Source organism: Pogona vitticeps, chromosome 2 (genome assembly GCF_051106095.1).
Source record: "Pogona vitticeps strain Pit_001003342236 chromosome 2, PviZW2.1, whole genome shotgun sequence".
NCBI lineage: Eukaryota > Metazoa > Chordata > Lepidosauria > Squamata > Agamidae > Pogona > Pogona vitticeps.
This window is the reverse complement of record NC_135784.1, coordinates 205,316,446-205,342,090: the sequence shown is the minus strand read 5'-3', so window position 1 is coordinate 205,342,090 and position 25,645 is coordinate 205,316,446. Positions and strand designations below refer to the sequence as shown.

At 39.1% G+C, this 25,645-nt stretch overlaps 1 protein-coding gene across 2 annotated transcripts in view; it reads right to left on the bottom strand.

The window, feature by feature from the left end:
* SLC44A1 (solute carrier family 44 member 1) overlaps nt 1-25,645 on the bottom strand; it is a 130,514-nt gene that overhangs the window by 67,423 nt on the left and 37,446 nt on the right. For both annotated transcript variants that reach the window (XM_078384840.1, XM_020801469.3), the window contains exons 2-3: nt 14,024-14,113; nt 12,800-12,942 (exon numbers count right to left, since the gene is read on the bottom strand). In XM_078384840.1, coding sequence (XP_078240966.1) covers nt 12,800-12,942; nt 14,024-14,113 — 233 coding nt within the window. The remainder of the gene's footprint in view (nt 1-12,799; nt 12,943-14,023; nt 14,114-25,645) is intronic.

The window sequence follows — 25,645 nt, the reverse complement described above, 5'->3', positions numbered from 1 at the left end:
TTTCTTCTAGTACAGAAACACCCACATGTTTGTAGAAATCTCATAATGTTATTTCTTCAGTTAAAAACGTATGAAAAGGAGATATGTAAACAAGAAAGTATCACCGGCAAAATGACAATGCTACACCTGAGATAAGGCATTATTAACAGCATCACAACATTCCATTGGCCATAATGCATTTATATTTGCCAACTGAAAACCTGTGGACATGCCAAGAATGCTGCTCAGGTTCATCAACACAGTCCCAAAGCCAAATGACCTGTCACCAGAATAGAAAATCAACTACAAGTTGAGAAGAATATGATCTGCAGTGGTGCCCCTGCATACATAACAAAGCCAGACACAGTATTTCCCAAATGCCTTTCACTTCACTGACAACAGATTCAATATACTTTGAACTTACAGAACAATTCAGCAAATACTGTAAGAAAAGCCTTTTATGTGTTATTTTCAGTACAGAAAAGGAGTCATTTATTTTAATCAATTGCTTACAGTCACAGAGTGATTTCTAGAACATGGATTTGTATGTATATTTTATTAAAGCACAAACACTGAATATTTACTCCAAACTAGATATGGGCACTTCATATAATTCCACATGAAGCACAAGGCATGGCACAACAGGTGGTGCTGAGTTTCATCTCCCTCCCCCCAGGCCGGCTGGTCCACTTACCAGGCTCCACATGTTGCTCAGGTCCTTCTTTGACAGTGGCACTCCAATCCAGGCAGGAGTCCAGCCAGCCTTTCCCTACCTCTGCAGGCAGCCAGCTACTCATTGGCTAGGCAGGGCGACTTCCCATCCTGCATCCTCGCAAGAGTGGTTGGTTGCCTGAGGAGATAAGGAAAGGCTCCTACCTGGATTAAAGTGCCACCACCAAAGAAGGACTGCAGCAGCATGAGAATCCCGGTAAGTGGACCAGCCAGCCTGGGGGAAGGGAGATGAAACTCAGCACCACCTGTGGTGCCATGGTTCGTGCTTTGTATGAAGCTGTATAAAGCATGAAGCGCCCATCAGACTGAAACCTGCAGGATGATCATTGCCATCTTACCATAATGCTAAAACGCCAAGCAAAACTCACTTAGTAGTTACAGTGACAATTTGCAGGAAATCAATGTATTACTGAAAACAGCTTATTTTCTACATGTAACACTCTAGATTTTTAAAAAAAGCAAATTTAGCTAACCAAATTTACTTACTATAACTTGCAGAATGCTATGATATAATTTGTTTTAAAAAAATTTTAAAGAATAAAGCATTTTAAACCAGTGGCTGAAATCCTGTTTGTAGATCTACATGGTCAAAGCCAACAATATAGTCAACAACAGGGATGGAGTTCTGGTGTAACCCCAGAGGTACTGAGGCTCCTGTGGAATCCCTTTAATCATGGGGAAGCCACTGACAGCTGTGGGATGGGAGGGAGAAGTCCTCCATGATCTAAAATTGTTGGAGTTATGATGATGACTCCTACTGCCTCCTTTGGTTTCCCCATGATGAAGAGAGCCTCAGAAATTTTGGTGGGGGAGTGTGGCGTTCACCTTTATTATGTTAAATATGTCACACATTATTCATATTTTATGCTGATGTGGCTGAGAGGTGGGGCCACTAGAGATGTGAAAAGGTGAAGCCAGAGAGGAGGAGTTATTTTACAGTATGAGTCAGAGTTTGAAGAGAGAGAGAGAGAGAGAGAGAGTTAGTTTAGGAATCTGAGGAGTGATTAGTCTGAGGAGTGAATAGTAACCTGTAAGATAATAGAGAAGATTGTTATTGATGCTTGATGAACCTGAAGAAGATATTTATGAAATATTATAGAAACATCTGTAACCAATAAACCTGTTTTATTCAAAAGAGAGTGATGAATGCACCTTTGTCTTTCCTAAGCAAAGTACGTTGATAAATCAACTGGTGGCAGCATGTGAACATGCTGTATTTTTTGTTTGTTTGTTTGCCTTTGTGAGCTCTCTGTTTTGGGGAGACAAACAGGGGCCACGAGGGGCAAACGTCACAGGGAGGAACAGAAAATTTCCAAAAATTAAACTTTCAAATTTCCAAAAAAATAAACTCTCAATACATGACATGTATTTATCATCATCATTATTTTAGAACTGCAGAGCTCGAAGGAACCCTATGGATCACTGAGTCCAGCCCCTATCAAGGAGGCACAGTGGGGAATTGAACTCCCAACTCCTGCCTCTGCAACCAGATGCCTAAGCCACCAAGCTATCCAGCAATTTAAGTTATTGTTACTTTGAAATTTTATCTGCTGTGTCTGTATCCATCTTTACTTATATACTTGGATATAAACCTGCAACTAAATATTTTACTTGATGTATTGGAGGACGTAAGTTATAAATCACAAAAGCACACAATGAAATAAATGTGTTAGTCTTTTAAGGTGCCACGATACTTTTGCCCTTTTTGTTTACTTTCTTTTGCTTTGAAAGTTATCCAGAGAGTGATTTCTTCTTGCACTTTGATATGCAACTTGCTTTCTCATCCTCTCTATATTAAAGCATGAGCTAATTCCAATCTGCAACACTGATGATCAAATGTTCTCAGTACATTTTAGCTTGACATTATACAATTCTTATTGTTCCCTTTCCAATCACAACAGGCCAAAATTGGTCTATATTTTATCACTCTGATGAGACAAACAGTACATTTTCCAGCATATACAGCCCATGAACAACAGTAGCAGAAAGGATATCAAGAGCCCCTTTTTACCTATAGTAATTTTATTAAATGCTTTACCCATCTGTACCATGGTAGTTTCATACTACTGTGTTTCCCCCAAAATAAGACAGGTTCTTATATTAATTTTTGCTCCAAAAAACGCATTAGGGCTTATTTTCAATGGATTTTTCCTCCCCATGTACAACAATCTACATTTATTCAAATACAGTCATGTCATCTTCTTCTGGTTGCTGCACAATGGTGGGGGGTAGGCTTTCACTTAACTGGGGCTTGATTTGGGGGTAGGGCTTATATTTTACGAACATCCTGAAAAATCATACGAACATCCTGAAAAATCATACTAGGGCTTATTTTCAGGTTAGGTCTTATTTTCGGGGAAACAGTATATCTGAATATACAATACTTCCTTGTGCAGGATTTTGAGCAGTAGTTTGAAAAAGTGTCAGCTTCACAAATTCTGAGATAAGTTCCTATATTATTGTTCTATTTGTCCCACAAACATTACCTGCATCCATCTCCAGAATCTGAATATTTCACATACAGACATTATGCTGGGATAGCATTTATATGTGCAGGAGTCTTTGTCGCAGCACTTTGTTGTTCAAAAGGAATTCGTACTAAAAGGAGGACTCACTGAAACTTGTAGAAGCAGGAATTTTTTGTTTGCTTGCTTATTTGTTTCATTTCTAGGCTGCCTTTCTCCTGGTGAAGGGCCCTAAGGCGTTTTACAATTATTAAAACAACAGGCCAAAGCCACAATAAATTACAATCTCTGGCTATATCACTATTAGGCCACTGGGGGAAAAACATATCTGGATATGCTAAGCAAGAATCTAAAACTTTTCCACATTAAAAGTCTAGGCAGGTTCACCTTCTAAACACACAGCAAACTGTTGTTGTTCTCAAGTCAGTTGAGAGTCAGAGATACATAGGTTTTCCAAAGTTATTGATTTCCTGTCATTTCAGACTGCTGTATACTGACGGTGAGTCTGATACTGAAATATCAAGCAGCATACTCAATTAAAGCTTCACTATAATAAACCCAAGGCAAATGTGACTACTACTATATGTCTTTGGGCTTTCACAGTGGAGTTGGGGGAGACAAACAAAAATCTATTCAAGAGAAATAATTTACTTACTTTCATTTTACCCCCCACAAAAAAGATGGACAAGATAGGGTACAACATATCAAGCCATTCAATCAACTGTTAAAGCTATAATAAAGACATCTATGAGAAGTATAAGTCATATCAGATAAACATCATCATCTGATTGTATTAAGAGGGAGAATCGAAGCCCAGCTGGACAACTTTGCAGGTTAAATTTTTATTCCCAGCCATTGTCACCAGTTGCACCAGTTCCAGAAATGACCATTTCCAGCCATTTTTAAAACATGTATAGATAGAAAATACCCTAATAGACACTTCTAGTTTCATTTTTAATGGGGGAGGGGAGGATGCTATCACTGCACCTACTGCTAAAAGGGGAGCAATCACTCCAAAATACAGTGGGGTCTTGACTTGAGAACTTAATCCGTATTGGAAGGCGGTTCTCAAGTCAAAAAGTTCTCAGATCAAATCTGCATTTTCCATAGGAATGCATTGAAAACCATTTGATCCGTATCTGCTCTTTTCCGTCCATAGAAACTAATGGGAAGCTGCTATTCTGCCTTCGACCACTAGAGGGGGATATTTTCTTTCTTTTTTTCTTAGGTCAAGAAAGGTTCAGTGAAGGCAGGGAAAATACAGTCCAGGCAGTACAGTACCAGGCAGTCCGAAGACTGTCTCCCAATCCACTCTCTAAACGCTGGGAGGAGTGAGGAAGCAGACAGGCACCCTTTTCACTGGCCAACAGTTAACGGAAAGTTCAAATTTTGCACTTTCCCTGCCTCCCACGTGGTTTTTTTCAGTTCTTAACTCAAATCTAAGTATGTAAGTCAAGTCAATATTTTCCTATGAGAGTGGTTCTTAAGTCAAAATGTTCTTAACTCAAGCCGTTCTTAAGTCAAGACCCCATTGTAAGAAATATAAATGCAAATTGTTTTTACTTAACTACTAAATATTACTCATTATACAGAAACAAACAAAAAAAGTAGCAAGCCCAAGTACCTTCCTTCCATCCCCTCAAAACTGCCTTTTTAGCTTTTTCCCCTTTCTTTTATGTCACTGGGCTGGACTGAATATTTGGAAGCAGACCTGAGTCTTCTAATGCAAATTATCATCTTTCTACAAAGGGGTATTAAGCAGACCACAACATTTTCCAGAGAAGGTGCATTGACCCTTTTTCCCTGCCACTGTAGGCTGGTGGTGTAACTTTTGGAGGAAAATCACCCCAAGTTAAGCAATCATTCTAGACCAGTGGTTCCCAACTGGTGGGTCATGGTCGCCAAAGGGGTTGCAAAGTGCTTTCAGGGGGTTTGTTGCGAGTTGCCTTATATGTGTTGTAGCCCTTGTCACACAATGTCTTCCTTGACCTTTCAGAATGGGATGTTAAAGTTAACATGCATGTGTATGTATGAAAAACAGGCCCTTTGGGAAAGAAAGAAGCCTCAATTTTCCGAGAAGGGATGATCGGGATTATTTTTTTATTTTATTTTACAAAAAAGAAAATGTCAGCAGAAAGACTTAATTGCTGCTGCTTCCATCAGAAAGGGATTTTAACTAAGACATCACTTCCGGAGAGCCTAAAAGAGGAAGGAAGAAGAAAAAGAGGAAAAAAGCCACACACACAACAAATCCCGGGGGTGGGTGAGTGGGGGGAGACACAAAAACAGATGGCCCACCTCTTCTGCAGAGGGTGGAAGGATAGCTTCATGTCGGTTTCTGAGGGGTATTCTCTCTGAGTGAACGTGTTCACCCCTCCCTGGGTACTGCAATGTCCTTCTGCCCCCCCCCCCGGCCCACCTTGAAATCCTTTGCCTTCTCTCTATTTTTAACATCTCACAGCCTGTTCTGTCACCAGTTTTGAAATGGTGGCACTGGAGTCAGCAGCAGCAGCAGTTGGAGGGTGAGAAGCAGCAGTACTGACAGCACTGCCATGACAACAACAGCCCCACTACGTCTCACTACATGCCAGATTTCATGCTGCCACTCGAGTGCCCTGTCTTCGAGCCCAGTTGGGAAGAGTTCAATGACCCTCTCAACCACATCCAAGCTTTCATCTAGAAAACCATCACAAGCTCAGAGAAGAAGCTGCACTGCTACAAAACCCATTCTCCATTTCCCTGAATGAAGCATCCCCAATGAAATACAGGATGAATTCTTGGATCTATGGCACAATTCCTCAGCGTGTAATTTGTTTTATGAAAAACTGCTGGTTCAGTTCTCATGTACTACATATCAGTCATATCCAAATATCATGCTTGCCTTTCAAATTTCACTTCCATTTGCCTCCACATCTCTCTATGAAAGTAGATTTTCAACACTTCTTCATATCAAAATAAAGGCAAAAAACAGACTGAAGGTTGAGAATGACACCAGTTTGGCTTTAACTCTCAACCATGGATTTTGAAACTGGTTGCCCAGATGCAAGTACAACCATCACATTAAATATTTGGGTGAGAAATATATTCTGAAAAGTGTATTTTAATGTGTTTTCTTTACCCCCATTAAAATGCTTTTTCATGCAAACATTGTGGGGGGTTGCAGGGTTACTTGGGTATTATAAAAGGGGGATGTGACTCAAAAATGATTGGGAACTACTGCCTTAGACATTATCAGTTATCCATTGAAGTACACTGCTCAGTATGCAGCAGGTGTCTACAGTGATTTCTTAAAACAATTCACCTCCAAAAGTTGCACTGTTTGTGTTCTATCAGCACAACTTAGCAAGAGGATTTGAAACACTGTTAGTAACTTCTCTTCAAAAAGCAATGCTTCTTATCCCACTACCAAGTGAAAAATAAAGTTGATTCAGCTTCCATTCAGTACAAATTTTAACAATACTCTTGATTTCCATACTGTTATGTCAAACATGGCAGGCTCTAAATTCATGATCTCCAAAATTTATAGGAAGCAAATTTAGGATAATTATTTGGGATAGTTTTTGCAATATCTGTTCTTTGAAAGAGTTTTTCTGAAAAATTTTGAAGAGTATCTCAGTGGAAGACTTCTACCTAACAAATTGAGACAATTCTTGTTGTTTACAGACATTTTCAAATGTTTATTTATTAAAAGCATTTTCATAAAATCTAAATGTGCTCTGCGTAAGAGAAGCATAAAAACATATAAATTCTAAATGATCATTAAAACACACTGAAGTAAAAAATAAAATAGAACCATGGTCCAGGTCAAGCTATAATGATACCGATAGCCAAATTTAAATTCTAGCCAAGTCCTGAGCACCTAAAGATATTTTCAAAACATACCGGAAGGTAAATAATGTTGTGTCTGTCTGAGTTCCAAGGGAAGGCCATTCAAAATTATTCTGGTAATCTGCTTCAGACACATTACCTGAATCAACCTTACAACAATCCCATAAAACAAATTAATATATAGGTTGGGAGTGGGAATCAGAATGCTGAGATTGAATGGTCTTAAATAGGAAATTCACAGTTGAAGTGAGATTTGATCTTGGAACTCACAATCTTAGCTACTGCTCTAGCTCTCTTGGAACCACACGGCATGTCAGCTTCACACGCAGAACAGTGGATAGGATATCTGAAGAGGTGAGGAAGGAAGTGATGAGCAGTTCAAGGGATACAGAAAGTTGTGCTTAAGTTTTAAAATACAACCAGAAAATTTGCAGGAACAAGGGACTTTTTGTTTTATTCATCTTCAAATAAAAAGATGCTTGGTATGCTCCAAAATAAGCATTCAACATTCTAGTCATCCAACTGTTCTGCATCTACAGGCAAGTGGTAATAAAGAAGAAAAACACTTTTAAAAGCTATGGCCTTTTTTCCCCTGTGGCTGCGAGTCATGTTATTAACTCTTTTTAAAAAAATCAAGTAAGTTCATATTTTGCCTAATATGGACAGAAAAAATAACATTTTAGAAAAAAGATTTTAATAAACATTTGAATAAGAAAGGGGACACGAAATAATTCTGTTACTATATGCAATATTGCATGAAAGCCATCTGCTAAATCAGCTGCTGTGCAGATGGAAGAACTTTTTGTACACTTTTAAGAAAATTAATATATACAAAGAATGTGTTAATTGCTAATATTTTATTAAGGCAGCATTGTTCCCAAGCCAAGGTAGCAGTCTACGTGGTTCACACTTCAAAATGTGACAGATGAATTCATATGGACCACTGTCACAAACCTAACAGTAATACAATAGTAGGTTTTGAAAACATGTCACATAGAAAAAGCACTTCCAGTCATGAGGATATTAAACGTGTGTTGCCAACATTCAAACGACAAAAAATTATTCCTCCCCCCACATCTTTAACAAAGTTAACATTTCATATCCCCTGAAATAATCTCAAAGAAATTATTTAGGAATAAGCAACAGTGTTTCTTTCAAAAAAAAAGAAAAAAGTCCTGCATTGTATCAGAAGGCTTTAGGAACTAGCAAGAGAACACAGCACAACTATGCTGAGCTCAGGACTATTGCTATTCCACCGCTCCGGCCCATCTTTTCTGCCACTTGCAGAACTTGGGGTTCAGGGAGGAACAGCTGTTATCTGATGCCAGGTTTCTTCAGCATCTGTTTTCATTATGGGATGGCTACAGTGAATATTAGTGACAGAGTAAGGCACCAGTTTAAAACTGGTACTGTAGTTATCTCCTAAGGAGCCTTAGTGAGAGGAATAACATACATCATAATAACATCATAACATACTGATGTTTTAACTATTTTGCGTGAACTGCCTTGAGAAGATCAACTGTAAAACAGTGCAGAAATACTTAAAGTAAGTAAATTCTGGAACTGCTTTTAAATACAGTACAGTATATGATTTAAGTCCTTAAGATGGAAATACAGATTTCATTTTCAAGGAAATATATATGAGGTTTCATTATAGATATGAACATTATGTACCTACTAGTATGAGAATGTTTCAACCTCTCAAGACACTCTGTCACTTTGATCTCAAAGTGGCTATCACAGAAAAAAAAATTACAAAAAGAGATTTTAAAGAGAGAGAGCTGACATGAGTTATATCCATAAATGCGAGTAGGTATACAGAAACTTAAACAGAGACAAGGGTCGGTCTCTCTCTCTCTCTCTCTCTCTATTTAGAAATTGGGATGATAATTTAGTAAACTCACTAGGTTTTACCTAGTGGCTGCAGTCTTGCTTCTCTGATGCTGACAGTCCACGGGTCTTCTTGCTGGTACAGGGGAGGCCTATGTCTTGGTATCCTCATAATTCCATTGAAATAAAAGGGAGTTGTCTAGTCAATACAAAACACAAATGCAAGAGTAGGCAATACCTACAAGCCTGACAATGTGGTCTTGATCCATGAAAGCTCATATACCAGTGGTGCCTCGCTTAGCGATGCTAATTCGTTCCGAAAAAATCACTGCCAAGCGATTTCATCGCTAAGCGAATTGCGGTTTCCCATTGAAATGCATTGAAAACCGGATAATCCGTTCCAATAGGAACAAATTGCCGTCCTTAACCAAAAATCGCCATAGGAAACATCGCTAAGCGAAACGCAGTTCCCCAATTGAAATGCATTGAAACCTATTCAATGCATCTCAATGGGGGGGGGGGGGAATACAACAACAAATTTAAAAAGAGTCAGAACAAAGTCAAATTTGGTTAACAAAGGGTTTATTAAGTGCACTTTATGATTTCAAACATTTTAAACAGTAAACTTTATAAATAACAGAAAAACATTTAAAAAACAGGAAACATGAGGCTGTTTAAATCATTGTTAAGCGAAACAGGGGACCCAACATTTAATCGCTATGCGAAGCATGGTCACAACCATCGCTAAGCAAAAATTGCCCATAGGGACCATTGCTAAACGAAGCGTAAAAACGCCCCAAAAAAGTCATCGCTAAGCGATTTCTTCGCTAAACAGAGTGCCCGTTAAGCGAGGCACCACTTTGTGTAATTATTTTTAGTGGTCTATAAAGGTACTGCCTACTCTGGCATTTGTATTTTGGACTGTCCACACAACTTCCATCTATTTCAATAAATAAGCTGATTTTCTCTAGTCTTATATATAAATATCCATGAAGCTATTTTCTTTGGCAAAACCTGGCCTAAGCACAACCAATGGCTTCCTGAAAGAAAAAAAAATCACTGCATCTACACTTCAAAGGCAACAGTCTATCAGCCAATGCACAAGTCGATTATTCTATCTATTGTCAGGATGTAGGTTATCCACACTCTGAGGTCAGCAAGTTCATTATTTGAGTTAATAATATCATTGTCATCTTCTGTATCCTATTTCACAGACTAGCCATCTCCACAGCTCTGTGCTCTGTGTACATAAACATTCCATGTTTCTAAATAGACTGGATTGTACTTCATGAAATAACACACTGAAACAGTCTTAGCAGTGCCACAATGCTGTTCTTTGTTTATCTATCAGATATATCTGCATTTGTAAACTTAGAACCTTTAATACAGATGGAACTAGAAAATGTACATAAACTATTCATCACACAGAAGCATGCTTAGGAAAGCCAGAACCCATTTCAAAAATGAAAGCGCACTAGAAGGACTTGAGCAAGTCAGTGTCTTTCCACCCAACCTCACCTATAGAACTGCAAGGTTACCGGTAATTTGTCATTGTAAGCTCCTTGGCAGACAGACACCATACACATATAACTAACATAAACAAATCTACACAAATATGAAGAGTCAAACATTCATTCATGAATCCCATCATTTCTACGAATAAGCTCAGTATCTTCCACTTAATGCTTCTAATAACCGAGAGGCAGTTTAGGCTATGAGATGATGAAAAAATGACCTCACTAAGTACCATATTTGAATCCATGTCTTCCTGTCCAAAGTCCAAAACAATATCATCATCATCTTAGAACTATAGGAGTGGAAGAGACACAATGGATCATCAACCGCGCAGAGTGGCCTTGGCTGCCAGATGGGCAGTATATAAATCGAATGAATAAATGAATAAATAAATAAATAAATAAATAAATAAATAAATAAATAAATAAATAAATAAATAAATAAATAAATAAATAAATAAATCAATCAATCAATCAATCAATCAATCAATCAATCCAGCCAGCCACTCTCAAGGAAGCACAGCAGGGAACTGAACTCTGAGCGACTGGCTCTGCAGGCAGATGCCTAAATCAGTGAGCTATCCAGCAGTTTTCAATACTACTCTATATTTTCCCTAATACCCACACTGGATAATGTATCACATTAACTCTAGTCTCCTCATATTACAAGCACCATTGGCTTGATTCTGACATGACCTTTGAAATAACATAACCTAAGGCTGACCAGCAGCCATTATTTTGATAAGAACAAAGCAATCTGAAGTCACTGGGTCTACTAGGAATTGTTAGCACATCACTGTTTTTATTGCGTATGGATCAAAAGGTTTTGCATTTTGGAAATACCCTTTGTGTAAGCTTAAATACCATAGCATAAATAATGGAAACCCTAAGAAATTACTATTATTCATTTTTTCAAGTTTGGTCCTCTGAACAGGAATCAAATAATTTTTTTCTCTATGTCAACTGTCTCTTGTCTGCAAGCTTGCTGATACTTGCATATATCCTTTCGTGAGAATGAAATGCTAGGAGACTGCCAAAGTGTTAGCATTCAAGACCACAAGAACACATTTTATTAGTCTAAAGAAACAAGGAGAGAATGCCCTTATTTCTTTTGTAAACACAGGGTTTTAAAAAAACTATTTTGCACTGTTGGCATAATGTCTCATTTTGGAGCTGCACATAAGGAAAAAATCAGTGTACCCATAGTTTAACAGCACTTAGGTTTTACTCAAGTCAAAAAGGAGTTTCATTCTAACTTGTAAGAGCAAATCATATTTCTTCCCATTAGATTTTAGCAGTTTCATTGTCAATTTCCCTTAAGGTAGCAAAACCGATGCCCACAGCAAGACAGAATCCAACCAATTTGCTTGTTTTCTGAATCAATATTTCACTTTTCAAAGTTCTGAGACTGGTTCTCTGCATTTTGTAGAAAACAATGATAAAAAGTACAAATCCAAATGTTAATGAAAACAGGTAAAATCCCATTTAGCTTTAACCCATATTTACAATATACTGTACTGTATATGCAACTTTTGGCTTTTGCATCCCTTGCTCGTGGTTTTGCTGCTATATTCTTCTTCCTTTCATTTGGCTTAATTTTAACTTTACACCTGAAAAGCACGGTCTGCTGTATGACCGAAGAGAAAATATAACTAACATTGTGCATGTTTTATTGCAGTTTACTGTTCTCCATATGGACAATGTTTACACTGTTTCTTTATATATTCTCTAGGATTCTGTTTTCAATGAGCTGTCCTTCATATTTTCAGAAGAAGGGGTTAAGTCATACTTAAACATTTCTTCTTTGGGTCATATTACGCTCCAGATTTTGAAAACTCCTTTAGAGGTTACTTTGATGCATAAACTCTGCCCTTGCGCCACATGTGTCTGGGATACCATTTCTAAGAGCCTGCAAAACCTTAACATCTACGGGCATATCTACAATACCAAACTAAAATAACCATGTAAGAAAGGAAAAAAGTTGTAGCACCTTTGTGAGCAATAATCCCTGTTCTTCGACACTTGAAAGTTTAACTTGTATAACACTAACTCAAGTATGTAGCAGAGATATAGCCTAACAGAACATTCTCCTCAACAGAAGTGGCATCATCCTCTAATCAGTACAAGCAACAAGAAATACTAAGCATTCAATATAAAATAAACAAACAAATAAAGCAAGCAAGCCCTCTACTTTTATTCCAGCATATGAAAAAGTAACAAAACTTTATAACACAAAGGAATACAATTTAGACACTCATTATATTTTCACAAGTAGTGAGATGCAGGAATCAATCAGGAGAGAATGTTCACTTGTTGCTAACCTGTAGCATCAACATTCAACAGCACAAAGATCTACTACTATTCTCCTTAAGCCTGTAATCCACAGTCAAAATCTTGTATTATATTCCATCAGTTATTGGAAGAACAGGACCATTTGGATCATATACTCACTTCTTTCCTGTGAGGTCTAAGCCACTGTTTTCAATTCCTTCTACTTTTACATTCTTCTGTCCACAGATATTTCCGTAACTGTCATATCCTGAAACCAATCTTGAGGCTGCTCCAGTAGCTATTGAAAAGCCACAAATAAGACCCTGGGGAGAAATGATATGAGAACGAAAGCTTTCAGCAACAAACTGCATTAAAAACAGAGGGTTTTTTTCACAGTGTCCTCCTGATAGGTCTCTGTCAGAAATACATAAAATAGAAATGACTGTCCAATTTTCTTCTCCATTCTCTGAAACGAAGGGCCTTTCTTCAAAACAGAAAAGCCTGTATGAACCAAAAAGAACTCTGTCGCACCATGTATAGTGTGACAACATAGCTGCATTCAAGCTATAAAATCAAAACTATTTTCTTAACATTTGAAAGCGAGATACATAAGAAACATAGATACAAGAAACCAATTAGTCTGTGTTGCCATTAACTTCCTAAACAGGCCTACAAGTGGAATCGCATTTTGTATCTTGGCTGTGTGCTTACATTCTCAGGTAGCAGTACAACCCAGGACATTTTACCAGTCACATCTAATGTATCTGCTGCATCCTTGAAGAAAGGAGGGAGTGGATACGTACCTGTGACAATTGTCATTTGAATAGTCATCTGCCATCCACATATACGAATTCTATGCTTAAATGGAGGCCCATTTTGTAATATGTTACAGGTACAGTATAGTAGTGAATGCATCTGTCCACAGCTTGACTGAGAAGCATCAGAAAGTAAGTGCCAGTGTATCTGGTTACCAAAAACATCGTTGTGATATTGGCTGTTACCACATACACTGTTGTGCCTCACAGTTTGTCCTCAAATACATAGGACACCTTGAGTATTGTTCAGAGTCTCAATACAGTGATAAACATAGTGTTCTCCTCAGAGAATCATAGTGCATGGTATCTGGAGGCTGCAAAACACATTCCCTATCTGAGAAGGAGGCAATCATTGTCACCATCCCAGTCAGCTGAGTATACTATAGCGGAATCAGGCACATGGATTAGGTAGGCCAGGAAAGCAAGCATGTACTGCACACACTAAAGGAGGGTATGTGCAGGGAAGCAAGCTGCATCAGTACTATAGTGTTACCAAAAGTCACTGTCAAAACAGGCTTTAAGCAGAGCAATACATATTCCTTTATTTCCAGTAATGTTTTAAGCTGTAAATGGTTAATGTGTTACTTACCATGCCAATGCAAAACAGAATGAAGAGCAGCAGCCATGGGATATCTGTGCAGCTGCGATCCTCCAGAGGCTTCCATTCTCGCTTGGAGCTCTACAATGTTAGAACAGAAGAAAAGGGAGAAAGAGAAAGATGAGAGAAAGATAATGGTTATGCAAGAATTGCCACACAAATTCTGTTCTGCATGAAACAAAATACTGTACCGAACTGAAGCAACACTCCAGGGCAGAGATAGGCCACCTGGCATTTTACATAAATGTTGTATTACAAATTTCGTATTTCCAGACTACTGGCTATTCTATCTGGAATAGGTGGGTGTTGAGGTTCAAAACATATGGAAGACAGCAATTTTCATAACATTACTCAAACAGCACTGGGAATATAACAGGTTTTTCAGTATACAGACTTCCAGATGGGTGGGTTACAACTGTTCAGAAGAACTTAGAAAATAATTTCTGTGCTTTTTACCGCTGTGAAAAGCAGGGTAAGTAACTAATGCAAATGGCTGAATGGGGCCAATTCAAACATACATGTGTATCACTAGGAAGAAATAAAGAACAAACTATGTGGCTGTGTTAGACAATTTACCCATTTAAGAATGCTACTTAATCATCCAATTAATAAAAAATGTGAAAACTGCATTCATTCAAACAGGACTGCATCTGAAGATGCACTGTGAAACCTGTGCAACTGAAGCACAAGAGATTGTTACAACATAGAACATATTTGTGTTAACAGTCTTGATGACTACTATCCACACAGTACACAGAGGTCAGAGACTAACTGGAAGAAATGTGAATGAGGGATCTGTTACTCAAAACATGTAAAATACTAAGGATAGGCATAGCCATGAAGTCATATAATGCTGCATCCATTTAAACACATGCACACATTCTTAGGCACCACATCCTTATTTAAATATCAAGGTTCCCTCTAAGATGCACAGCTACGCATGTGCAACTCCACCTCCCTCTGCACAGCTTTCCTCCTCCTCTGCAGAGTGATCATTTTCAGCCCCTTTGGAACTCTGCGCGCAGTGGGTAAAGTCACAAGAGAGAAAGGTGGAGCCGCGCCCAGCAGGGCTGAAAATTAGAGGGTACATCGCTAAAGATGCATGAAAATGATTACATGGCCACCTAAAATCACTACAACATGGAGTTCTGACAATTTAAATTAACTTTTAATTGAACTATTCAACTGTTTTGCCACTTCAGTGAGCAGTAACAGAGGCGGTTGATGCTTAAAGGCTAAAATGTAAAAGAAAATATGTTTGCTCCAGATAATAAAAGCATACATGTAAGATTTATTATTTAGATTCAGAGATCCAATGATTTTAAGTTACCTCTCCACAAAGCAAAATGAAACTAAGAATATAAAACATTAACATCATTATTAAACAATGCCAGGAAGGCAAAGACAAGGAATAGGGCTTTCTTGGTGGTGGCCCCCAGGCTCTGTAATAAGTTACCAATAGAGATACAGAATGGCTCCTTGCCCACTTATGTTCAATAAATTGCTGAAAGTAGAACCATTCAAAGCTATCTTCAACAACTCTTGGATGCTGTTAGTATGAGTTTTTTTCTTTTCTTGCTCCCTCTTTGATCTCTTGTATGTGTTTTTTGTTTTTAAGACATAAGACATAAGAAATTTATTTGTCATTGCACTCACAAGTGGGTGCAACGAAATGAGGTGCTCTTCCCCAAGGTAGAACTGGACAACACCACTACAAAAAAAAGTTAAAATATACATAACACTCACCATACAGATATATATACCCCATTTCTCCCAGCAATTGAAATTCCACCAAAAACTTATGACCCCGCATTTAAACTCAATACTGCACTTGGGTAGAAGCTGTTCTTGAATCTGCTTGTCCTTGCCATATTGTTACTAAAGACCATTACTGGAAAAAAAAACTTCCTTGGACCCCACAGTACTGGATAATAATCGGCCAGTTTCTAATATCCCATTCCTGGCCAAGGTTCTGAGCTCCAGGGATTCCTGGAGGAGACAGATTATCTAGATCCATTTCAGTCTGGCTTCAAGCCTGGATATGGGACAGAGACTGCTTTGGTCGCCTTGCCGGATGACCTATGCCAGGAACTGGACAATAGGAGTACATCCTTGTTGGTTCTGCTGGACCTCTCAGTGGCTTTCAATACCATCAACCATGGCATCCTTCTGGGATGTCTCTCTAGTATGGGACTTGGAGGCACTGTTTTTCAGTGGATCCGGTCCTTCCTGGAGGAGAGAGCCCAGCAGGTATTGCTGTGGGACTCCTGTTCGACATCTTGGCCTCTGGTCTGTGATGTCCCTCAGGGATCTGTTTTGTCATCTATGCTGTTTAATATCTACATTAAACCACTGAGAGAGGTTATAAATCAGTGTGTGGCATCAGTAATGGACTGCATGAGGGTGAATGAACTGAAACTTAATCCAAACAAGACAGAGATGCTCCTGGTCAGTTGAAAACCAGATCAAGGAACAGGGTCACAGCCTGTATTGGATGGAGTTACACTCCCTTTGAAAACACAGACACATCACTTGGAGGTGCTCCTGGATTCATCTCTGAGCCTGGATGCCCAGGTTTCAGCGGTGGCCAGGAGTGTCTTTGCACAGTTAAAACTAGTGCACCAGCTGCGCCCGTTCCTTGAGATGTCTGATCTGGCCACAATGACAAATGCCCCAGTTACATCTCAGTTGGATTACTGTAACACACTCTATGCGGGGCTCCCTTTGGAAAGTATTCTGAAACTGCAAAGGGTCCAAAATTTTGCAGCCAGATTGTCAACTGGGGCTGGTTACAGGAAACATGTAACACCCCTGTTACAACAGCTCCACTGGCTGTCCATCTACTTCCAGGCACAATTCAAAGCACTGGTTTTAACCTACAAAGCCTTAAATGGCTTGGGTCCAAGCAATTTAAAAGACCGCATCTCCCTCTAGGATTGTGCCGGGGCATTAAGATAATCAGGGGAGGCCTTTCTCTTGGTCCCACCACCCTCACAGGTGTGCTTGGTGGGGACATGGGAGAGGGCCTTCTCTGTCACTGCTCTCAGACTCTGGAATTCCCTCCCACGGGAAGCTAGGCTGGCCCCATCTTTGCTGTTCCTTCTGCAGGCAGGCAAAGACCTTTCTCTTTAGGCAAGCTTTTCATTAATAACTGGTGGTCTGAGAGGGGTTTTAAATGGACTGTTATGTTCTGTTGTTTTAAATGTGTTTTAATATTGATCTTTGTTACCATTTTTATATAGTACTTGTCTAATTCTTTTTTAATATTTGTATACTTACTGTTTTAGCTTTTAAATACTGTTTTAGTGATCTAAGCCGCCTTGGGTCCTTTTGGGGAAAAAGATGGCATAGGAACATAATGAATGAATAATTAATTAATATGGGGTCTGTGGGATTTTTAAATTTTAATCTGTAAAATGCCCAGAGCAATGTTTGCATTAATGGGGCAGTATATAAATAAGTTCGTCATTTTGATGGGCTCTGTGTTTTCTGGGACTGCTTACATGGTGATGTTGACAATGGCACCGCTCTCAGCTGTTCTGTAGCATTCATCCAGGGTGCATAAAAATCAATGTTTTTTTAAAAAAATAAAATAATGTAAATTAAAAATTTATTCAAATCATCAAAAAATCTGATTTTTAAAATTTCAATCTTGATTTAATTCGCAATGTAAATCAAATCCACTCTGCAATCATCTGTTCCCTGATATGAGGTGAAAATACGGGTATGTTGACAGGTTCAAGCTAAACCTGGAGGAATTTTTTTTATTATTGATTGATAATTTCTGACATACAAAAAACCATAAAACACTAAAAAAAGAGGAAAAGGATAAGAAAAAGACAAAAACAGAAAGAAAAAAACCAGACTACATATACAGAAAAAAAACCTCTCTAACCCCTCTATTTGAAGTCCCCCCACCACCTTTTGGAGTCAAAGATTCCAGGCTCGTTAACACCTCTCTTCTCCCTATATCAGTTTGCAGAAAATCAAATATTAGTGTTAGTGAATAACTCTAGAAAATCAAAGACTTCTGAAATTAGAAGGACACGACTTAAAGATGGGATGGCACGCATATGTATGGTATGGGAGACACAAGGAACACTCTCAGTTTGGAGAGCATATTATTAGGAAGGCCTTAGGGATGGTATGGCAGAAATTTCAAGCACAAACTTATGAGAAAATCCCAATGTGGGTAGCACCGATAGAAGCATTCTCATTAAAAACCCTGAATCAGAAAGGAAGTTTAACCACATATGAAAATCTGTTAACAAAAGAGCTGGAGATAAGGGATAAACAAGAGCTCGAAAAAATGGGTATAGCGGTTGACTGGTGGTCAATGGCAAAATTAGAATCAAGATACAAAAAAGACAGGACTGTGGGTTTTTTCAAGGGCAAAGTCCAGGTGGACAGACTGTGGTTATATACGGATGAAGCAATAATTAAGAAAATGTATACCTATCTACTAGAATATGAGCTAGAGGATGAGAGGGTGAAAGAAACAATGATAAAATGGGCAAAAAATTTTGGGTACAATGTAGACCTTGATAATTGGACTAAGATGTGGAAAGAAAGCTATAAGATATTGAAACCAGCAAATCTAAGAGAAAACATACTCAAAATGTTTTATAGATGGCACTATACACCTGTAAGATTAGCAAAAATGTCAGAGAGTAACAGCAATACAGTGGTGCCTCGCATAGTGAGGTTAATCCGTTCCGGATTAACCCTCGCTATGTGAAAACATCGCTAAACGGAATGTAAAAACCCACTGGAATGCATTAAACATGGTTTAATGCGTTCCAATGGGCCCTAAACGTACCATTCAGCGAAGTTTCCTCCATAGCGGCAGCCATTTTCGCGCCCTCGGTAAGCAAGGGGAGGGCGCAAAAACGCTGCACGCAGCCATTTCGGGGCTTCCGGAGGCCATTTTGTAACCGCCGAACAGCTGATCCGCGGCATCGCAAAGCAAAGATCGGTAAGCGAAACACTTACCGATCATCGCTATGCGAGTTTTTGCCATAAGGACCGACGCTATGCCTCCGCATTAGCGATCCCGAAGAAGGGATTGCTATGCGGATTCGTCGTTATACGCTGTGCTTGTTAAGCGAGGCACCACTGTATATGTTGGAAGTGTAGAAAAATGTAGGAACTTACTATCATATGTGGTGGACATGTGAAAAGGTCAAAATTTATTGGACACAGGTATGGGATCTAGCAAAAGAAATTATACAGCAGAAGTTAGAGCTAAAACCTGAAATGGCATTATTGAATGTCATTTCAGGAGTAAACGATAACAAATTGAAGCATTGTTTTACGTATATACTCACAGCAGCTAGATTACTCTGGGCCCAGAAATGGAAAACAGAAGAGGTTCCGACGATAGAAGAGCTGTTAAAGAAACTATGGGACATGGCAGAACTGGACACTCTATCAGAAGCACTACGGGAACAGCCAAGAGACTATGTAAAACAAAGCTGGGGACTAATATATTCTTGGGCCCAGAAGAAGACAGGAGTTTAGGGTGAAATTTATGATATATGTATGAACTAATTAGTATACACTGCAACCTGGAGGAATTGTTAAATGCAGTTTTGTACTAAAGCAATAAGTATTTGTGTTATACAAAGAAGTAAAGCTAGAATTTATCCAGCTGAGTAAATTGTAACAGCTGAGAGAGCAATCCCAGGATTGGCTAACCCTGGGATAAAGCAAGCAGACCTAGCACATACACTCTGTGGTGGTGTGGGTTGGTGTCATCGTGAATTGCTGTCGTCGTGTTGTTGTGCTGGAGTATCCTGGAAGAAGCCGTGTCTTCGTGCTGTATATTGGAAGAACTCTGGCTACTGGACTGAACATATGGTATTTGACTGCAGAACTAATTTACAAGGACTTTGACTCTGATTTATGCATTGAACTCTGTGGAAACTGCTGTGTACGACTTCGGGACTGGAAACAAGGACTAAGCTGTACATGTATGTATATATCCTGTAAATAATACAACTATTCTGCTATCAACACTGCTTTATTGCTTGGCGTCTTCATCTCTCAGGGAAGTTCTTTTGGTTAGCACCACCTGGTGCATCCTGGTAATACCACAACTCTGTCATGTGTCCATAAAATCGTGAGAAGGTGATGGCTGCTGTGAAATTGATCTGGGGGGAACTGTGAAGTTTAACCTGATACCAAACCCGTAACTAAAATTTCAGAATCCAGGTTAATGATAGATGTTATTTGTAATGCTGAAACCAATAATTGGTTTCTATATTAGTGTTTGGATTGTAATCGTTTGCTTTACATGTATTTGTTGATTTCAAAGTTGTAATTTGTTTAGATTGTTTCAACTGATTCCAAGTAGAGGATGTAGCAACTGCCTCCATTGTTTTCAATGGACTTGGTTTAGATGAAATAGATGGGATTGTAGAGATGGTCAAAGCTGACATTTCTGTGGGCCTTTTCAGTAGTAATCTGTGGAGTCCACTGCTGCTGTTTAATGACTTCAGCTGTTCTAGCGACTTTTTCAAAAAACAGGATTGAAGTCTAATCTGCTGGTTCTTTAAGACTAGTTTTGTAAATTTCCTGCAGATTGGACAGATTTGTGATATATGGCCTTACCCCAAACAAAAAAGAAATTTTGAGTGCCTTTCTGTATGGGGTATTTTGGTCTTACAACCAGAACACGTTTTGAAGGGGCTGGTAGAGGCCATAAACTATTGTGGAGAGGGAGAATGGGGAGGGAGAGTAATCATTTTCTTTTTCCTTTGGGGAAGCGAGCAGGATCAACAATGAGAAAAAAGATAAGGTAAGTAGGCTATTATTTAAGAAAAAAAGCAGAAAGGTCTGCAGCATTCTTGTTTTGCTGCTGCTATCAAAGTGAACAAAAGACGATTGAGGGAGTCATTAGGAAGAATACTAAAAATATTTAGTATTTTCAGGCAGTGTATAAGTCAATCAGTGGATATTGATCTTGTGGATGGGGGTGGTGGTCCTACTGTGGTGCATTAATGGGGCTATGGTTAGTTAACAAGACTTTTCCATTCACTTTCACAAGAACCAAGCAAGGCAACTCATCACTATTACACTGAAAGATGGACGAACGTAGTTTGCCAGCAACCACTCTAAAGCACACATCCAATTTGCTTCTATTCTGCTAAAGCCTCAAATTCAACATATTTGATATCCTTCCTCTGAAGCAACTCTCATACCAATTCTTTGAAGGGGATTCCCTTCAAAAAGACCTCAACTGGGGGACTTGCTTGACATTTGTGTTATCCCTGCAAACTAGGGACATGGTGGCGCTGTGGGCTAAACCGCAGAAGCCTGTGCTGCAGGGTCAGAAGACCAGCAGTCGCAAGATCGAATCCATGCGACGGAGTGAGCGCCCGTTGCTTGTCCCAGCTCCTGCCAACCTAGCGGTTCGAAAGCATGCAAATACAAGTAGATAAATAGGGACCACCTTGGTGGGAAAGTAACAGTGTTCCTTGTCTAAGTCACATTGGCCATGTGACCACGGAAGATTGTCTTCGGACAAATGCTGGCTCTATGGCTTGGAAACGGGGATCAGCACCGCCCTCTAGAGTTGAACACAACTGGACAAAAAATTGTCAAGGGGAACCTTTACCTTTATCTTACAAACTAGCTAAAAGCCACTGGGACAATGGATAGCTGTCATTTTGAACTTAAGCATCATTCTAAATCAATCACATGCACTTCATACCGCTGCCCAGAATGTTTACGCCTCTAGTAATGCTACCTCCAAATGCTTTAAGAAGCTTTTAGTTTCATCACCACCTGCTGTCCATTATTCATGTGCACACATCCCAAATTCCTTTACCAAGGTAATGAAACCACAAGGCATATACAAACCTCAATGAAAAGTATGCACACAGTTGCAAAATGTCAAGTTTTATTAAAAACTAGTATTTCTTACCAACTATGTTTTCTCTAGACTTCGACATCAGCAAACTAGAAGTAAATCAATAAACATGCAAAGTGTAGGTACATCAACCTGAATCACATACATGCTGATTATATGCATATCATACTATTGCACAGAAGGCAAGTTGTCTACGCTCCAGTAATGACCTATGACACCAGATTTATGCAGATTTTATTTTAGCTAGATTTGCTGACCCCAGACAATCACAGTGTTTCTCAAGCAGACTGTAGTCTCTCAAAAGCATACCTTTCAAAAAGGAAAAGGCAGACTACATAATTATTGTTTCTCCAGTACACTGTCAGGTTCTTTCTCTTTACTCCACATGCTGTTTTCTTTCCCAAGTATAAACTCCATCACATCAATGTGAAAAGTAACCCCTTGTCTCAGTTCTCTGTATCTTTACTTAGTCAAAATACATACGCTTAAATAATCACATATTGGCTATTGTGGGTTTTTCAGGCTCTTTGGCCATGTTCTGAAGGTTGTTCTTCCTAACGTTTGCCAGTCTCTGTGGCTGGCATCTTCAGAGGACAGGGGTAGCACTCTGCTCTGGTGCAGTTTTGTTTGGGGTTGAGTATTTATAGCTGTTGGATCAGCTTTTGTCCTTTTCAGGAGATTGGTGATTATGGTGATCAGTGTGTTTTTGTTGTGGGTGTATTGTTGTGATAAGGAGGAGAGATGATCTGTCACTGTGATTGATGAGTGTCATTAGCTGGTCTTTTGTGTGTAGTGATCCCTGGTCCTTGTGGCTGGGTAGACTTCGTTGACCTTTTACACATTGTATTTTTCAGTGCTGGGAGCCAAGCTTTCTTGAGTTTTAAACTTTCTTCTTTTTTGTTGAAGCTCTGTTGGTGTTTGTGGATTTCAATGGCTTCCCTGTGCAGTCTAACGTAATGACTGCTGGTGTTGTCCAGTATTTCAGTATTCTGAAATAGAATTTCATGTCCAGCTTGTTCCAGGGCATGTCAGCTACTGCCGATTTTTCCGGTTGTTTTAGTCTGCAGTGTCTCTCATGTTCTTTGATTCTGGTGTGGATGCTGCATTTTGTGATTCCAATATATACCTGGCCACAACTGCAAGCTATCCAGTATACTCCTGCAGTGGTGAGGGGGTCCCTTTTGTCCTTTGCTGACTGTAACATTTGTTGTATTTTTGTGGTGGGTTTGAATACTGTTTGTAGGTTGTGTTTTTTCAAAAGTTTCCCCATGTGGTCCGTGACCCCTTTGATGTATGGCAGAAATACTTTATTTGTGGGTGGCTGTTTTCAGTTTGGTGTTGTTTTCTTGGTTTGATGGCTGTGGTGATTTCATTTTTGGAGTAGCCATTTGCCTGTAGGGCCCAATTCAGATGGTTGAGTTCAGTGCTGAGAAATTGAGCGTCACAGTTCCGATTTGCACGGTCTACCAGTGTTTTGATTATGCCTCTTTTTTGCTGTGGCCGGTGGTTGGAGTTTTTGTGTAGGTACCGGTCTGTGTGGGTGGGTTTTCTGTAAACCTTGTGTCCCAATAGGAGGTACGTTTTGCGTATGACCATAACATCTAAGAAAGGGAGTTGGCCCTCTATTTCTTTTTCCATGGTGAATTGTATATTTGAGTAGATGCTGTTGAGATGGTTTAGAAATTCTTCCAATTTTTCTTCACCGTGACTCCAATTTGCAAAGGTGTCGTCCACATATCGGAACCAGACTGTGGGTGCGAAGGGTGCTGAAGCCAGGACCTGTTTTTCAAAATGATCCATGTAGAGGTTTGCTATAACCGGGCTGAGGGGGCTCCCCATGGCCACTCCATCTGTATGTTCATAGAATTCATTATCCCACTGAAAATAGCTGGTTGTTAGGCAGTGTTGGAAAATGGCCTTGATGTCTTCTGGAAAGATATGCTGGACGTCAGAGTGTCCTTTATCGGTACCCTAGTGAATAAGGATACTACGTCAAAGCTGATCAGTCTGTCCCCAGAGTTGAGTTTTAGGGTGCTGATCTTGCTTATGAAATGTCCTGAGTCTTTGATGTAGGTTGAGGTTTGTCCAATGTGGGTCTGTAGGAGGGTGGCTAAGTATTTGGCTAATTCATACGTTGGGGTGCCGATGGCACTTACAATGGGCCTGAGTGGGATAGAGTAATCACATATTACTGCCCTGATTGCTTCTGCTTCCATTTTCCTCTCTTCCACTGTTGGTTCCCTTCCATCCAATTTCAGATTATAACCTACTGAAGAAAGGGCCTGTTAAGACTTATTCTTTGAGAAGCACCACAGATGGTATACCATCATCACCATCATCAAGGCAGTCTTTGATATCAGTTATTCCATGGATTTAATTTAAATAAAATTGATTTAAATTTTAAAAATCGAATTTAAAAAAACTAAAAATTTACAATTTAAATAAGTTTTTTTAATTTGAATTATGATTGATTTTTTAAAAATCAATTTGATTTTTTACAAAATCAATTATTTTTACACATGCTGCTCATCATTGTGTCTCCTAGGAGCATCTTGAAAGAAACCATGGCTGTTTGGAGCACTGTAACAACTTTCTTACGGAACCTGTATGTCCTCATAAAACATTTGCATTTACAAACCAGGTACCCTAAATGTTTAGCATAAATTTTAAGCCTGAAATTCTGTTGAATATTATCACATATACAAGACCAATTGTTCAAGCAGTGCCCCCTACCATTAGTCATGCACCTGCTTTCTCAACCAGTGTATGACCAGCTGCATGAAAAGTAACTATGCAGAAGGGGGAGCCACTAACACAAATGTCCTTCCATTCAATGGTTTCAGAAACAAAATTATTCCCTAAAGTCTTAGGAAAATGCTAATAGGGCTTCTGAATTACTCCTTGTATTGAGAACTTTGCACTAATGTCTGAGACCACATAATTTTATTAAGTCTCACTATGTTTCTACAGAAGGAAGTAGCAACGAAAAGGATAAAATGAGGGTTTGCAAATTTTCTGTGAAATACTTAGGTTTTTCCTTTCTCTTGGGCATGTCATTTCACCTGCAAATATAAGCATATAACAGGATTTCCAAAAGCCAATGGAAAGGATGACAAGGGATTTGGGAATTTAAGCGATCACTGACAGTTACCATAAACAATCTGCTTCATTCTGCTTGATTTGCAGATAACAGGTTGTGTTTGAAGACAGAAAAAAAATTAAAGATGTGGTTTTACCCATGACTAAAAGGTCACATGGATGAATTAAATCTGTACCCATCATCATCACATAAATTTTCAGTGTTGCATCACTTTCAGCCGTGTCACTACACATACACACACAAATGTGTCCATGTGATTAAAGCTGTAGATAACACTGCTAATCCATATTATTTGACCAGCTATTCCCCTTACTCCCCAAGACATTAAGGCTGAAATAAAACCATGTGTATAATAATCATATAAATACTTCCCAGCTTAAAAATATGCTCACCCAAGCACATTTAATATTTCATTTATGAGCAATACATAGTTTTAATCCAAGCATCATTATTGCACACTCCACAGCCTGGCAGCAGCTCATTTTGCCCTCATATTGCTAGAATGCCATAAAGGCTGCAGCTGACAAATCTGGCCTGCAGCCCAAAGTGTTATCAGCCTCTCATCTCCTTATGAAGTCAACCATAAACATTAGAGTTTGTCCTCCCAGTTGTCACTATGCAGTTGCCACTATTTCCTATT